Raw genomic sequence first — 17,574 nt, forward strand, 5'->3', positions numbered from 1 at the left:
AGCCGCCCCAAGGCTTCGGCGAATGGGGTGGCATAAAAATGTTTTAATAAATAAATAAAATAAATAAAAATAAAAACACTCAAAGCACGACGACCTTTGAGTTCTGTGCTGCTTCTGGCTCGGACAAACACTGCACAGACTCGAAGCACTAAAAGACGTGTGGCAGCAGTTGGGCTGCTGCAAAGCCAGCCACCGTGGGGAAAGGGCGGAAAGGTGACCAGAAGTGCAATCCTGGAGCATGCTGGGAGTTGTAGGCCTTTTCTTTCTGTCTCAGCAGGCATAGGATTGTATTTTTAGCCTACAAAGGCTCGAGATGGAAAAGTCTTTTGCCATTCAAGGTGGGTGGGAAAAAAAACACATACCCTGAAGATGCAGGTTTGAAACAGGTTTCAAGGCTCTTTAGAAAGGGGAACATTTATGCCACAACTTCACCAGTTATATATTAAGAGCACAGCAATGTTAAAATGGACAGTGGATGGGAACTCTAATGGTTTTCAGTGAAGTGGATGCGTTCCCTTTCTCTGCTTATAGCCAATACATCTTCAAAACTCTTCAGCTGGATCGCTTCATCCAGGATTTAATGGTCATCCAGGATGTAGCTGAATGACCCAATAGAATGGTATTAAGCATCCTGTGCCCCCGTGACACAGTTTTGTTATGGGAACACTTGGACACCTTTAACGAGAAGCATTCAGCTCTGCGGTGATAACGAGTGATGATAACAGTCAGCCCAGCGTCACGCTTCCTGGCCTTTCATCACAGGAGCAAGGCGTCTGTCGCTGAGACCGTAAATTGCATCTTCCTGCTTGGGTGGTCCAGGGGAGCACATGCGCGGGGCCCGAGCTGACTCGTGTGCAAAGGTCAGCGCCTGAGACACCGATGAAGTCCAGTGCATTCAGCCACCGAAGAAATGGTGGCCGTTGGGCAATGGCGTAACTCTTGCAAGTAGGAGTTTCATTTGCACTTTATGCTGCCAGCTGAAAGTCGGCTCATGCAAGATGGTGCTTCAGTCAGTGCAGGCATTCTCTGTGCTTAAGATTGCCGAGGAAGGAATAGTCGGGCATCAATTATGTTTGACATTTCTTTGGAGAGGATGGCAGTGGCCTGGGACTGCCCCTGTGCAGTTGTGTATATTAATTGATCAATATTCAATTTAAAGTCTATTAAAACTGGAGATGCAAAAGGGGGTGGGGGAAACAGGCTGAAGCAGCCAAAACACATGGGCATGCAAAATCTAAGGTTCAGATCATGTGCACACTGTTGGATCTATATTATGCCCTTTCAACATTTCATCTCACTTCTGAGCAGTATTTACAATATGCATTGAAAATAAAGCCCAGTTGCAAATATGGGGATGTCATCATCTCTCCATATTTGGCCTTTTTTTCTGGTTTTTGTCTTGTGCAGGCTAGTTGTAAAAACCACCCTGATTATTGATTGTAGGCTACACAGTTTTCCTGTCATCTCCTCCCTGCCTCCGACTTCTAGTATCACAACAAAAGCTGGGAACAGCACCAACTTAATAGTGCATATGGGTTCCACACCAGAGGAACATCAGCTTAGCTACATGGCCATCCAAAGCAGGTCAGAGCAGGCTTCTAGTCCCTGACACCCAGCCAGAGGGCACTGCCTTTAAACAAGATCTAAGGCATTCGAGCCTGCCTTCCTTTGAAGCAGCAGACTCTAGGAAGAACTGTCCCCCACAGCTGCCTTCAGTGAAATACACTGAAGAAATAGGGAGAAATACACTCTGAAGATGCTCAGAGGAACAGTTACCCCCATTTTTTACTTTCCACATCCCAAGACTTCACACCAGCAAGAACAACTGAGTTGTTATGAGTCACCAAGTTATGAATGCATTAAGCCATGCAGCTGTTAGCGAATGAGAAAGGCAGAAGAGAACAGAACTGTACGCACGCACTACTCCAAACTGTTGTAAATTGCCCAGAGTGCTTTCACTATTGGGTGGTATAGAAATAATTCTTCTTCTCTTGGATTACAAACATGCTGACTTGGTCCTGCAAGGGTTCCACTTGTGCCTCCGATCTTCAGAAGCAGCAGGGACAAAGCAGGAACAATTCAGAGCTGCAGCCATTGTGTGTGGATGAGAATTCCCAGTTCAGTGTCTTTTCAGTGAAGGTTGTTTGTTTCACAAGACTGTGAGTGCTCTCAAAAACGTGTTTCCTGGAGAGTAAGCCCGACTGAGTGCCTTCACAAACATGGATAGAATAGCATGCCACATGCGCTAGTCAGATGTGAGCCACTTAAAGCCCAACATGCCCTTAAGAAGGCCTGATTTGATGATATGGTCAATTCACAAAAGACCGACAAGGCAGTGACAAGCAGGGGACATGCTCGGATCATGCGGAAAAACCCTGAATAGCAGCAGTAACCTTTTCTGGCAAAGGGACCACATGCTTTTTCTAAAGGGATGCCTTTGATCTGACAAGGTCAGCTTTAACCAGATTCGTATTTTGTGGCTTATGTTTTAAGTGCTGCTATAGACAGACAGTCTAGCCACAGGATCATCTGCAATGTGTACTACTTACTACGCAGTCAACTACTTTTGAAGATTAGACGGTAGCAGAATTTAGTGTCCAGTAAATCTGTATCTAGAATGGATGCTTGTGGCAAACATATAGCTGCTTCTTTAATAGGAACCGTGCGGGAGCAGCATTCTTCACAGGGCTCTTAGCAATGAGTTACTCAATTCTTGACACAAATTCTTCGGTAAATTAGGGCCAAATGGGTACCTCATATACGAAGGACACAAACCTATGCATCTTTAGAAAGAAAAAAGCCCAACTACACCAGCATTCCCCAGCTAGCCATGCTGGGGGTTGTAGTACTTTCTTTCCTGTCTTAGTCATGCATAGGATTGTGCCCTAAGGGACTGTGATGAATAATGGTTAGAGCGGCTTGCTCCAACTGGCTACAATCCAGATGCTTTGACTACAGCTCCCAAGATGCCTGACCATTGGCTGTGCTGGCTGGAGCTGATGGAAACTGAAGTTCCAAACATGTGGGGGGCATAAGGTTGGTGGCAGTTGGGTTAGAGAGTGTTACACTGGGGAGCCTGGGACTCCGATCCCCACTCAGTTGCAAGGCTTTACTGGGTGACTTGGAGCCAGGAACGATTTCGTGGCTTAGCCTACATTTTCATAAACGATACTCAGTGTCTTCATGATAATCTGTTACTTTCCAGAGTAAGCTTTGCAAATCCCCTTCTATATTCAACTGCTAAATAAAGCATACTATAGGTGAGTCAAACACTGCCATCTATTAACTCTAACATAGTTAAAAACCAATACTATTAGAACCATCCTTTGCAAAGGTGGCTCTACTTCCGAATGCCTTTGAATTTTGCAGTTAGATTCAATTGCCACCTGTTATAGCCCTTGGCACATAGTGATTTATCATTCTGTTTCCTCTCTCTTTTGCTTTGGACTTCTAGGGAGATGACTTTAGGGAAGTTCGGAGCAAGCTTCATCTGTGTTGTTCTGGGGTATTTCGGTTCGCCAGATTTGAAATATGCAGCCTCTTTGATATTAAATGTTTAGAAGCTGAGCATTCAGTGCAATGACACAGAAGCATTCTGCAGCCCTTGGGCATTCCTCTGTGCATCCAATGAGGGCAGGGGCAGCACTTCTTCTGTCCTGGATCTGACCTGGAGCAACCCCCACCTCCCAAGGTAAAATGGGAGTGCCTGAAGCCCCTGCGATCCTGTGGTTTGGGGCAGGGTCCAGTGCCCCATGGTTGCTGTGTGATGCTCCAAGAACAGAGGGGGCTGTTCTGTAGCGTTTACAAACTGGGTCTGAGCCCTGGGAGCTTCCCTCTTTTGCCCCTGAGACATTTAATTGTTGCAAGGTGCACAAAAGCTGATTGGGGAATTTTCCCTCCTTTCCCTCATGAGGAACTATATATTGATAGAATATCAAACACAGGCTGGGGGAAACCTCCCAACTTTCCAAAGCTTCCCCAAAGTCCTTTATGTGTTCTCTGTAGGTCAGGGCTGAAAATCATATTGCCCTCCATATATGGGGGGAATGCAACTCCAATCGGCCTTAGCCATCAATGGTTAGCATTTCTGGGAGCTCCAGTCCAACCAAAGCAAACACCCATTGTGTACACATACTAACTGTATAACAAAGAGTTAATACTACACACACACACGCACACGCACGCACGCACGCACGCACAATGTCATCAGTGCATAAGTGAGAAAGCTCAGTAGAGAACTCTAGTTTGGATTCTATTAACAGCTACAGAGGATCAGTAAAATTTTGTTTTGACTGTGTTTAGTCTTTATCAAGTCACTATGAAGAAGATAATTATCTCTGGGAATTCTTCCAGTCACTCACATCTTCTAAAAGAGCATATCCATTTCCATTACTAGATTCCCCTACTAATAACCAAATTCTCATCAAAATAGCTCTTTCTCCCAAATAGGCTGGCTCAGGGGCCACTCCTGTTCCCGCAGCGGAAGAGCAGACTGAGCTGCAGCCCAGCAGGAGCGGGAGGGCCACATAAGCCCCATCCCTGCTACAGGTGCTTCCTGGACCCCCATGACTGGGGCCAGAGCTAGAGTGGAACAGTTGCCAATCCCCAGGGTTGGGAACAGGGCAATAGCACAGGACCCAAAGGGGCATTTCGCCACTGCTGATTCTCTCATGGCCCACCAATCTGATTGTGCCAGCCAAACCCACAGCGACAATTTAGCCCTTTGGGGGCAGAAATGCCCGTTTCTGGGCAGAGGTAGGTCAGCCAAGCATGCATAAGAGAACTCTTCCAGAAACAAGCATTTTTGCTCATTTTGGGGCTTCCGCTATGAAGTGGCTGATCTCTACTGCTTTAGCGGTGGCTGCATTTGTGCCACAGCATTAGCCAGGCCCCCTGCTTGCAGAAGGGATTTAGTGGGGTGAAAAAGAATTGGTGGGAACATAAGCACCCCACTGATGGAGCTAAAGAATGCATATAGAAGGCCCTGCACCTCAAGGCCACTTCACTTCCTGGTGGAGAAGTTCTCCCGCCCCAGGGCTTGCATGGCGCATTCCCTCGTACTGCTTGAAAGCTTCCCTAAGCTGTGCAATGTGTTAAAATCCAGCCTTGGAGAGCTTTTGCTAATTTCTTTCCAATGTTGAGAAGCCTGAAATCAATCAATCAATCAATCAAACCAAAACAAAAGCAAACTGCCCCCCATGAAATTTCTGGGAATGACTTGTTTTTCCATAGTAAGTAACAAAATGGAAAACAAAACTAAAGGAACTGCCTTTACTTCACTGTAATCTATATCAAACATCAGGTCTGTAGCCATGTGGCTAGTTGTGTAGAAGTTCCTTGGGTAAAACCAGAACAGCTTTTCGCAGGGCCAGCATCAACAGCAAGCATCATTGTGCCCTTGAGCATGTGCAGAATTCTTTTAGACAAATCAGAGCCTTGTGGGATTGTACCTTGCTACAACACAGCTATGTGTGCTCTTAGTTGCTTAGGATCACATTTCATGGCATGTGGAAGCCTACGCAGCGTAGCAGGAGTGGGAACTGAACAGCACTCATGCAGATGAGTGTCACAGTCAAGAAGCATCATGAATTCCAACAGAACTTTATTTGGAGTAGGGGATAAAGAAATACACCCCCAGGAACAAGAGTGGGGGAAATCCAAATTCACACAGTACAGCTGTCTTAAGAATACCATACTAGATATTTTATGGTATCACTGACTTTATCTTAACATTAACAATTGCACATGACTCATTCTAGAAATATTTCCCTCACCTTGGAGACATTGGCGAAGGCTCTCCAAGGCAGTCTTCCTCGGCTTGATGCTCTCCAGATGCTTTGGACTGCAACCACAGCATTATGGGCTCTTGGCCGTGCAGGCTGGGCCTGAGTGGAACTGAAGTCCAAGAAATTCTGCAGGGCACCTGGCTGAAGAAAGCACCCCGGAGAGCAGAAGTCGAGTCCATGGGCAGTGTCTTTTGCAGTGGAAAAAGACGTGACGAATGCAGCAAAGGTCTACACAATCCCATATATGTGCATTCTCTCTCACACATGCACACCACCCAGTGCTGGGAGGCCACCATGCGAAGAATCAAGTCTTTGCTGCCTGACTTACCCCACCAGCTCAGCCAGACACACCAAGAGAGGGACAGGCAAGCAGGCAAAGTTGCCGTGAGTGAACCAGCAGGAACTGGTGGGCATGGGCAACGTTTCTGAGTTCTCCCCACCTCCCCTCCATTCCCATGTGGGCTGGAAAACATCTCACTGGCTCACTCTGGGAAAGGGAGCTGATGCTGGCTGGGACAGGATGGGAATTCAATGATTTGCACAGCCACTGTCAGTGCGGGAGTCCACCAGCCACTCTCCATTTGCTTCCCAAGGCAGGTGCTCCCACCGGCTCCCCAAGTGAGGGCCTCATAGGCCATGCCTGCTGGGCCAGCCGGAAGACACCCCTTCCATATCTGTGGCTTCCCGTTTGCAGCTGAGCTCAGTGGAAACCCCACCCCAGCGTTTAATTTACTGACCACCCCGGGTGGGAGTGGTAGGGAACAACTGAGTAGCACTCGATGGGGCAGGCATGCATGGCGGGAGGGGGTGTTGCTGGTCTCAGACCGGTGCTTGCTTGGCTTGGACAAGCCTGTGTGTGACGCTGCCTGCTCGTGCTGCTGCCCACGACAACTCTCCGCTTTACAAGTCAGGGCCGGTTAAATCCACAGACATCTCCTGCCTCCTGTGTCTTGACAGAAGGGAATTGCATGCTTTGCTCCCACGAGAAGATGCTCTGCTTGGGCCCCAGCACCTTGGCAGGGCTCCATGCCCAGTGCTCCAAATTATCCCAGGTTTCCATAAATCCAGACAACGCCCCAAAGCAATACTACATCCAAACGTTGTGCGAAAGTCAGACAGCTGCCAGACAAAGCCAACCGGCACTGCTTAGAGTGCTGCTGTTCCCTATTTCTTTTGATGAGGAAATTCATTAAATTACCATATACACTGATTGCATGGTATAAAAATCTATAAATCCCCCTGAAGTTAATTTGAGCTATGCAGTCATAAAGCATAGTGGAACTGTGCCCTAATTATGCACTGAATATTCTGGCCTCATTACTAGTGGATTCCTATGAACTCTTGCATCAGATCACCCTGAATAGCTAATTGCTTTCCGGGACAACTATTTACGATATATATTTCTCTGCAATTGTCCTGAAATATGCAAATATTAGACTAATCCTCCCAGCAGCTGCTAATCCTTAATGCTCTAGTTAAATTATTCAGGTTAGTAGTAGTTAATTTCACATGATGCGGTGGAATTTTGGTGTGTTCCTTTGGTCCCAGACTAGATTTTTGTATCTCTAATGCATAATCCGATTAGAATGATTAGTTTTCGAGCACTACACAACTCATCCTTATAGAGGGTAAGAATGCCCAGTCAGCATCCTCAGGATTGCAAGCAAGCCTGCCCACTGCACTTCTGCTAAAGCTTGTTATCTCACCAGTTCCGTGTGTCACAGAGTTGCCTGCATACATCTGCAAGCAAATACAGATTCCAAACATGTCTGTCTGCAGAGAAGGGGAAAATCTTCCTATCTGATAAATCAAAAGGAAATAAGCAAGGCTTTCTGATGGAGTCTCCAAATTGCTTCCCTGCACCTCATTACACATTCCTTCCCCCTCAGATCCCCATTTTCTTGTGTCTTCCCGTAAGTGGCATTTTCTTCAGCAGCAAAGCATGGTCATGGTGCCCCCTCCCATTGCCTCTCTGGGCTCGCATTTGAGACATTCCATCTGGGTCACAATGATATATTTAATCATCATTCTTTAGGCTCTCAGGCATAAACAGCCAAGGTATCTCATTTCAGAGGCAAACACATCCATCTTTCATGGGCCACTGCTCCCTCACAGTGAACTGACCTTAGAAGAGCACATCCAGCGCACTGAGCGACGCTCGTGCTGCAGGCTGGCAGTCAGAAAGGCACGACTTCTGCGGAGTCCAAACGCCAAGGCAACCTGCAGCCAGGGGGAGCAGCCGTCCCCACATCCACGTCTTCCTGATGCAATAGTGGACTTGCATGAGGGCGCTAAATCCTCCACCGCCCCCACATCTCATCTGCCTTGGATGGCTGCATTCCCTCCAAAGGAGTCTGTTGCACACGTGCCCTTCGCAGCATTTTACCTGTTCTCTGCTTCAGTTCGTGTGTAGAAGGGTGATCAGTTGCCATCACCACAGCGATTCAGTTCAGACTACAGTGCTGGAAAATAATTGGACTGGGTAATGGTCCTGCTGCTTTGATATTCATACTTCAGGCACCCTGGATGGGCTCTCAGTGAAACCAGCCCTGGAGTTTATCCTGAATGGATGGGCCACTGCTAATTTGCACACTTAATTAGCATAATTGGATGTTTTGATGGCCGATGGTATGGGAACTGTGACAAGGCCTATCCTTCCAGCTGAGTCTTCCAACAGCTTTTCAAACAAAAAACACTGCAATCCCAAATGTTCAAAAACAGGACCTACGTGAGAAGTCTTTTGATTTACCTTCTGATTCTGAGCTTTCTAGATTCATTGCCAGTATATTTCCAGCTGACAAGTGCTATAGCTGTCTCAGAATAATAATAAGGTTCTTGTTTGAACAAGAGTCCTGAAGCCAAGCAGAAATGCTTCACAGAACATAGATTTCCCACCCCCGTTGTAAGCAATCTATTACAGACCCAATATTTTGACTCCCGGTTTGATGATGAAATATAAATGTTTCATGAACTGCATTCCAGCACATGCCATAGGGACAGGCAAATCATTGGGAAGTGTGAGAAATTGGTTTCTGTCCATTTTGGATCAAGATGTATCCACTTTGCACGTTCTGGACTAAACATGGGCTCAAATGCAATCTGTGGTTAAACTCCATATACTCCCAAGTTTGCCATGTGACTTGCAAGCCAAACAAAATGTGTTTTCCAAATGCATCGAACTTTTGAAAAATCTACACAAACATGCTTCAACAATGGAGAAAGAGTGCATATGTTTCAAGGATGTGCACAACTGCTGCATACATTTGGAAAAAATATACATAAAACACACACATTTTATTGGAAAAACCCATAGAATTTTCAATATTATATGGACCTGACTCAGAACAAACTACAAGATGGTATTTGGAGAACTAAACTGAGCTTGAGTTTTGCTGATACATGCATTCCTAGGAACTCCCAGGGGGCATAGGGCAGATTGGAAATCCACTTCCAAGTTTAGAGACGGAGGTCCAACCTCAAAGATCTGACCTTGGATTCCTGCTCGCTGTCCTGATGCAATAGAAAGGGGTCCATTGTCTCAGTACTCCAACATCAGAACTCTGCATCAGAGAGGAGGAAAGGAGGGAGGATGGTCTGGGTGGAGCAGGGAAGGCTCTGGTTCCAAAGTCCCCAAAGCCTTCCTGGTGCTCAACCATGTCCCCAGTTTGGGAAAACATTTGGACCAGCCTATTTCTCACAATAAGAGGGGGAAAGGGTATTTTTTTTAGATAGACAGACAGACAGATTTGCACCCCACCTCTCTGCCAAAAATGGCACTAAAGTTGACTCACAGGCACAATTAAATTTGATTGGGACAATAAAATTAAAATAGAAGAAAAGCATAATGAATGCAGAATAAAAAATAATAAGTAGCACCCAACCCAACAGACTCATTTGCAGGTCAAAGGCCTTCTTGCATAAAGCAGCCTTTGTCTACCAGCAGAAGGAGAGCAGAGAGGGAGAGGGACAGAAAGCAAACATAGCTGCCCTCGCAGCAGGGTACCCCAGCCTGGGAGCAGCCACCAAAAAGGCCCTTCCTCAAGTCACTGCCAAGCACACCTCTGAAGAGGGCAGTCTCCAAAGCAAGGGCCACTGCACAAGATCTAAAGAGCTGGCAGGAGCCTTTGGAAATGATGGGGCTTTGGAAATAGGAGCACTCGGACCTTGGAGTGCTCAAAGGCAACCATGGGGGTGTGGCTTTCATGACACTGCTGTTTCCATTCCAGAGCAGCTTTTGTTTGATCCTAATAACCCACTCCTACGTAGGCTCCCCAGATCACAACTTGGACTGTGCAGGAGAAATCCACAGCTGCATCCCTTTAAAGGATGGAGCAGATTCCCAGGGATAAGCCTGTTAACCCCGCTCCTCCAAGACTAGAAGCATCTGTGCCAGATCAGTAAACTCACAGAAAAATGTACAGAGACCACACGGTCCAGCAAAAAGGGAAGCCTAACGCATCCCTTGGCAGAAAGCATCTTTCCTTCAGCTGCATAGCTAGACGGTTGCAAAGCAACACAATATATTGTAGTTTCTAAAAATAGGAGCAAACTGTGGCTGATCCGTGGCCAGTCACAAGTCTGGTTTTCATCTGTAGTCAGACCACTAACTGATAAAATATAACAATTAATGTATGGAATTCTAACTGAAACACACCAGAAATTGAGGAGTCAAATGGTGCAGCCATTAAATAAATGACCAAGATTGCATTAATCAAGTTTCTACCTACTGTTTGCATGCAATGGAAAGTCTCAAGCATGTCTCGTTGAACTGGGTTTCTGTGGATGAAATGCTCAGGTTCTACCTTTGCTGGAGTAAACCTGCTCTAATGGAACTGATTCCTGAGGAGATAATCCCATGCCTATAGAGAGCAGGCTCATCCACAGAGGCTATGAATATGGGCTTATTGTGTGGTTGGAATTTGGTTTAAAGCATGCACGTCAGAAGTGCAAGCACACCAAATATGAGCACTGGGCTCCTGGCTGAAAACATGTATCTTCTTTGTTGAAAATTAGGGTGTTTTTCAAGGCATAAAACCCATGCTTTTTCTGTTAGTGCTAAATTTGAGGTACTGAGGATCCAGTACTGTTTACATGCTATGTCATGTCCCCAGATAATGAGGGAAGTATGAGTCCAGGAGAGTCTTGGCAGTTATTCTTTTGGTTAACAACAAACAATCTGAAAGGGAGGAAAAGTTACATCTTCATGCACAGGGTGTACAAAAATGCTTTGGCTCTACTACCAGCACCAACGTCCTTGCAAAAATGCTAACAGAATGGCAGGACTTCGATGCTCTTTATCATCAGTCCTGCAAAATGGGCACAGCATTGTCTGTGCTGTGTGTTGCCAAGCCGACTCTTAGTCTCAATACTCTCATTAACAAGTGCCATGTCTTATTTCCCCCCGCTCACAGGGCTGCCCAAGGATTTGACAAGGGGACCTTGAGGAATGTCACACAGTAGGTGCTCAGACAACTTGGATGGAAAGAAATAAAAAATGGCGGTTCCTGTTTGAAAAAGACTTCTCACGCACAGACTCACAGTAGCCAACAGCCATGTCAAAAAAAGGACGCAGCAAGGCTGAAAAGCCGGAGGCACTGATCATGTCCTTACAAGCTGCCAATGAAGATCTCAGGACCAAGCTAACAGACATTCAAATTGAGCTCCATCAGGAGAAGTCCAAGGTGAGTGAAAATAACCTGCCATTAAAGGGCAGGAGTTCTTACAGTCCTTGAATACTTTAGCACTAATCAAGTACCTTCCTTAATCCCTGGAGGAAGATTAATCCGTTTTACAATGTATATCCATGTGGTTCCTTCCTTCCTTATGCCAGAATGAAGTTAAAATAATGTCAGCTGCATTGACTGTGTTTCCCAGACTCCAATTTCTTGCCTATGGGCTACGATTTATACAAAGTTCATCATTCCCTACACATGGTTGTTCGGGGGTTCTTTAGAAGAAGTCAGGATCTTCCAACTTTGCTTCTGTGTCTGAACAGCACCCTGAGAGAGTCTTTTTGGAGCAAGGAATATGCAGTATTTATTTGTAAAAGTGAATGAAAATGTTTTTTTCACTTGTGCATGTGTGTTATTTATTCCACACTGTCCACAGTTCTGCCTAGAGGTTCTGAGGCAGAACATCAGGAAAGACAGCGGGGTCTGTGTAGTGCTCAGATCTCAGTGCTGAAGCCCCAGGTGGAGAGGGCTCAGATTCTCTTTTCCTTGTCGCTGGACAGAGCAGAATGTGCCTATTTTTAAGAGAGTTGAAACTGGTTCAAGAAAAGCAGCACTATCACTCGTGTTTCAACAGGTTTCACAGGGTAGTGAAACTGTACAAGAATGTGAACATCCTATTTACTGGGTGTGAAAGAAAGATGACTGTACACCAACCCAAGCACAGTTCCTCTTCCAGACTGCCCTCATGCCCCACAGTGGCAATGGGTGGGTGGGTGGGGGGAACTGGCAGCGACCCAGTGTGGCCAGAACAGGTTTGCTTCTGAATTCTCTTCCCTGCCCTTCAGTTCTAGGCCTCTGAGGGTTCTCTGTGCCTCACACCTTCCTTTCATATGTAGTATGCCACTGAATTGCAACTGGGTCTCCTGGTTTTGATTTTGCATCCCAGACAGTCATGGTAGCAATTCCATAAAGTTTCCTGAAATGTCATGCAACTTCTCAAACATTTGTGATGATATCATCATCATCATCATCCTCATCATCATTATTGTCATCCAAAGAGCTATAACTGGCATCTCTGAGCCAGACTCTGTGGTGCTATCTCTAGTCAGCCCTGCCTCAGGCAAAACAAATCTTTCAACTTGAAAACCTTTCTGGGTCGTCCATCCATCAAGGTTACCATTAACCTCAGAGGACAATCAACCCATTCTGTGGAAATCAGTTTGGTTCATTGTAAGGTAATCGGGATGAAAGAAAGTTCTCTGCTACATTATTATCTAAGAGGAGAATGTACTCTGGAGGGTTTATCCCCTCACCCTGTAGTGAGATTCATAGCTATCAATTTGCAATCCATTTTAACATCAGAAAATAATTTTGAGTGGGAGGAAATCAATACTGTTTTGGGCAGCTAATGGGAGATGGAGCCGACTAGGACTCATTTGCTCCTCATCCTCCTCTCTTGCAAAGGCCCAGAGGGCACTTAAGCAATGCATTACGATTACCGATTACCTAATATCTAGCAAGGTAAGAATACTCTCTTACCTTGATTCAGAAGGGTTGGGTGGCATCTCACTTGGCTCTGAACTGGTGGAGAAATAGTACAGCTTGTATCACCCCATAGAGCCATACTGGTCCTCCAGTTAAGCATGCCACTCCTTGAAGAAGGAGTTGGCCCCACTGGTATCAGAAAAGTAGTTTGTCTGGTCATTGAAACAAAGCTTGTCAGTAACACTGAGCCCTGGAAAGCAAAGCAAAACACTGTGTAGGAGAAAGAACCACAAAGTAGGACAAAATTACTCTTCTGGCCCTGTCTTTTTTGGTTCTAGCAACAATCCATTCACCAAAAAGAAACTGGGGCAAGCAATTTCACTGTAAAACTACAATATACTCCACCCTGCAATCCAAAAGTACTCACATTTTCTGTCAAAAGGACTCACATTCTTTCTTTCTGGAAGCAACTCCAATTGCACTGGAAAACATTGATTAAATGCTCCCAATCAGTAACAAATGCAGACTTTTATCTTTCATCTTTTATCTTTATGATACTTCTTGCAGGCAAACAATTCTAAAAGCAAGAAAGAAGGAAAAGAGATTGGTCCAGAGTTATAGGTTGCTGTGCATATAATTACTCTGCAATATTTTGCCAATGCAGAGCAGCATCCATTGGTTCCGGGTGCCCTTGATTCAGGGGAGCTGAATCAGGAACGTACATGGGAGTCAAGCAGAGCAATCGCCCGCCCGCCCCTTCTCACTCACCTTCTCTGCCTTCTCACCCACCTGCATTGCCAGCCATGGCCTGGAGGAATACAGGCACAACCACATGTTACAAATGCCCAAGTAATCCAACAACCAGCCATGGGTCATTGGAGGGTTGTTTTCCTCTCAAACAAGCTATGCTGCCCAGGAAGGTCATTTGGCCAATAGTATTTGGCATGTGCCACAGCTTATGTGTCGAAGCCACAATGATCACGTGAACTGGTTAAGGTTCTCTCTCCCCGCTGCAAAGAAGTCCATGCCTGGTTTTTCCCTTGCCTCCGCGCTCTCTCCTCCCGCTTCTCTCTTTCCCCCCTTTTGAAGCATGTGCCTGGCAAGGTTTCTCCACAGCAAGAGAATTACAAGGTAAGATTGATTAGGCGCATCCATGAGGGTGGGGTCCCCTCTTGATTTTAAAAATGTCTTTTTATTTTTACTGTATTCATTGAAAAATAAATCGTCCACAGCAGGTATTATGTATTTAAATGGAAACCTTCTCCTAGCCATCACTGTATATTGATATTCCCCAGCTTTACCATTAAACCAGAATTGTTCCCTTATATTTTTCGTTCACTGCATTTTCCACTTGTTTTTTCTGAATGCCACCCTCATGTGGTTGCTGAAAGCAGCTTCTCTTGCAAAAAGGGGTTGCTGTATTTTAGGTCAAGAACTGGAAAATAGTCACAGGGACAAGTGTTAAGATACTTACATGGGTCTTATTGAAGGGGAAAATCCTACTTCAAGCATTTCATTAGCAGGTTTCACTACAATCTAAAGGAAATATTCATAGGCTAGCATAGCTAGACTAAGCAAAGGGCTTATCACATAGTTATAATATTCCCACAGTGATGATGGGAATGTAAGACCATAGTCTTGAACCCATAGGTTGGAGAAGGATGCAATAATCTATATTGCTATTCTTATTTTATCATTTATTTCCTCGGTAATATAAAGCATTTTCACACTGCTCTTCAGTGGAAGAGTCTTCCACGGCAACTTACAGATCAGTATAAAATACGACAGACCCTTATTGGCAATCTATAAGACAGGATTCGAAAGATAAAAAAGGGAGGTGGGGGGAGAGAAAAAAACAAGTAGACTTAGAAATCTATTCTTAAAGTTAGCATAGTGATGAACTGATAGATACTCTTCAGAACTAGGAAGAGTCAGAAGAAGCTGTTTTTGATGGAATTGCTTCTGTCCCTTTGCAGCAGCCTTAAGCACTTTTTATTATTATTATTTATTATTTATTAAAACATTTTTATGCCGCCCCATTCGCCGAAGCCTCGGGGCGGCTTACAACAATAAGTTAAAAATAAATAACATTAAATTAAAAATATAAACAAAAATAACAATATAAAATAAGTGAACAATTTTAGTGAACAATTTAAACATACCGAAGATTGGGCAAGTTATCCATTACAGACATTTTATGTAAATTAAGGCAGTGGTGCAAGTTAGTTTACTGAAAGAAAACTAAAGGGAACTGGATTTTATGAATTAGCAACTCAAACCTGTCATATTTAAAGAAAACATATTATGATGCTAATTCAGAAGTCTCTCTAGTTTTATGTCTCTGATTCAGAATGAATGAAACAGAAGCATTCCGATCAGTGTGGAATTTTCCTGGCATGGCCACCAGAAGGTTACCTTGTACATTTTTAGTACGGTGTGAAATGCTGGCCATTCCATAGTTATGCATCTGCTAAGCTTGGTTTGGAAACTTGCGGCTTAAGGCTTAATTGCATTTGTAAATAAGCTTTTTGTCGCCCCCCCCCTTTGACCCCAGTAATTTGGCACTGTGCGACAATGGAAAATTCTGTGATCATTTTCAAGACTGCAGAATCCATGTGGCCAAAGGCTGTAAAAGCACATCGTCATCGTTATCATGATGATGATGATGATGATGATGATGATGATGATAATGTCATGAACAGAGCTGGTTGGAGCCGGGGGTCAGACTAGATGGCCCGGGAGACCCCTTCTGACTCACTCAGTTTCTGTGTTTCCACCACCACCACCACCACCATCATCATCATCATCTGTTTTTTCTTTTCTTACTCCTAGGTGAGTAGACTTGAAAGGGAGAAAACCCAAGAAACGAAGCGGATTCGGGAGCTGGAGCAGCGCAAGCAGACAGTCCAGATCACTGAACTGAAAGCAAAGCTGCATGAGGAGAAGATGAAGGAGCTCCAGGCTGTGCGGGAAAACCTCATCAAACAGCACGAGCAAGAAATGGCCAGGACAATGAAAATTAGGGACAGTGAGATCCAGAGGCTCAAGTCAGCACTGTATGCATTGCGGGAAGGGAGCAGTGACAAAGTACGGACAGCCCTGACTATTGAGGCTCGCGAAGAGGCCAGGAGACAATTTGACTCTGAGCGCCTTAAGCTTTTGCAGGAGATCACTGAGCTAAAGTCTGCCAAGAAACAAGTGGATGAGGCCCTTAACAACATGATCCAGGCGGATAAGATCAAAGCTGGGGATCTGCGAAGTGAGCACCAGTCCCACCAAGAAGCAATATCGAAGATCAAGTGGGAGAGTGAAAGGGATATTCGCAGGCTGGTTAGTAACCTGAGTAGTGGGCAGGCGGCTTGCAGCTGGATCTGTGCTCATTTTGCTTTGGTGCAACTCGTTAGCGCCTGCCACACCTGGCAAGGCTGCAGGGCTGTAGGGCCAGAGCAAGACCCAGGCTGGGTCCGATGTCCCAGCATGTGGTTCACACAGGGGTCAACCAACTGCCCTCAGGAAACCACTTTAATTGCCTTTTATTAAACTGCATTGTTATTTGATCATATGTTTGTATCTCACCTGGGTTCCGTTGGTTAAGAGTGGTATAAACATACTCTAAATAAATAAACAAAATTGTCCCATGCCTGAACCCTGACTAGCTGCCGTCACACAGTTAATAAGTCCTTCCAAGTAAACAATAAAATGGCACCAGAGCAAACGGGGAACAAGTGCCGCCAGCGACTGCTGCAAAATGCAAGAAAGGGCGCTGCAGGCAACCCGTCAGTTGTCGGCTGCTGATTAAGGGAACGGTCTCTTCTTCCTCTGGCTTCTCGGTTTAGAGAAAGTTCACTTAGCTTTCACTGCTAGCCTTGAAAGGTAGTAAAGGTTAGCACAGAAAGACCTTGTGCATAGACTGACCCGTACAACAGATGTATTTTCAGGGGAGTGAAAAGAGGCCCAGTGGGAAACAAGAGTTCCACACAAGCAGCAAAGCCAGTTCCAGCTAGTATGCCCTGTGCAGGGAGTGAGGGCTGAATTCCGACCACATCCCTGCATTTATCTTGGTGACTAGTCCAGAATGCAAATGTCTGGACAGCTGTGTTGCACACACTAGTTGGAAGCACATTTCCCCAGACTGAGACCGTTTGTAAACAATGTCAGACCCTGACTCTCACTTCGCTTTCAGCCAAACAACTCCTGTTCGGATTCCCTGAGATGAAAAGTGTTGCAGGAGCTGGCAGTGACTTTGAATTCTATATGGAGATTTCTAGAGAGTTTGCATTACTATCTTATGTGCAAATGAGAAGCAATTTTACTCAAATTCATGTGTTTACTTCCTGTGTATTTTACCAGTCCTGGGTTATACCTATCTTAATCTTTTCAAGATTTACATTTGAATAGTCTTAGTCCATACACTGGATGGATTAACCATTTCACTGTTTGTAGTAATTAGTTATGCCTCATACTCTTCTGAGGCTGCACCAACATTAGGCAGTAATGGACTGCAGTTGATAAATTTAAGTATGGACTTGGTTCTTGGGCTGTCCTGCAGGATTTGGTGGTGGTCTCTGCTAAGCTCACTGGAGCAGAGCATATTAGCTTGTGTGTTTAGTTTGCAAAACTTGAATCTGATC

The 17,574-nt window shown here is 45.2% G+C and overlaps 1 protein-coding gene across 4 annotated transcripts in view; it reads left to right on the top strand.

Annotated features, from left to right (window-relative positions):
* The first annotated feature begins 11,338 nt into the window (after nt 1–11,338).
* JAKMIP2 (janus kinase and microtubule interacting protein 2) overlaps nt 11,339–17,574 on the top strand; it is a 38,982-nt gene continuing 32,746 nt past the window's right edge. For all 4 annotated transcript variants that reach the window (XM_044454362.1, XM_044454363.1, XM_044454365.1 and 1 more), the window contains exons 1-2: nt 11,339–11,467; nt 15,776–16,273. In XM_044454362.1, coding sequence (XP_044310297.1) covers nt 11,339–11,467; nt 15,776–16,273 — 627 coding nt within the window. The remainder of the gene's footprint in view (nt 11,468–15,775; nt 16,274–17,574) is intronic.

The sequence above is a fragment of the Varanus komodoensis genome, unplaced genomic scaffold (assembly GCF_004798865.1).
Source record: "Varanus komodoensis strain SLA01 unplaced genomic scaffold, ASM479886v1 scaffold7_3, whole genome shotgun sequence".
Taxonomy (NCBI): Eukaryota; Metazoa; Chordata; class Lepidosauria; order Squamata; family Varanidae; genus Varanus; species Varanus komodoensis.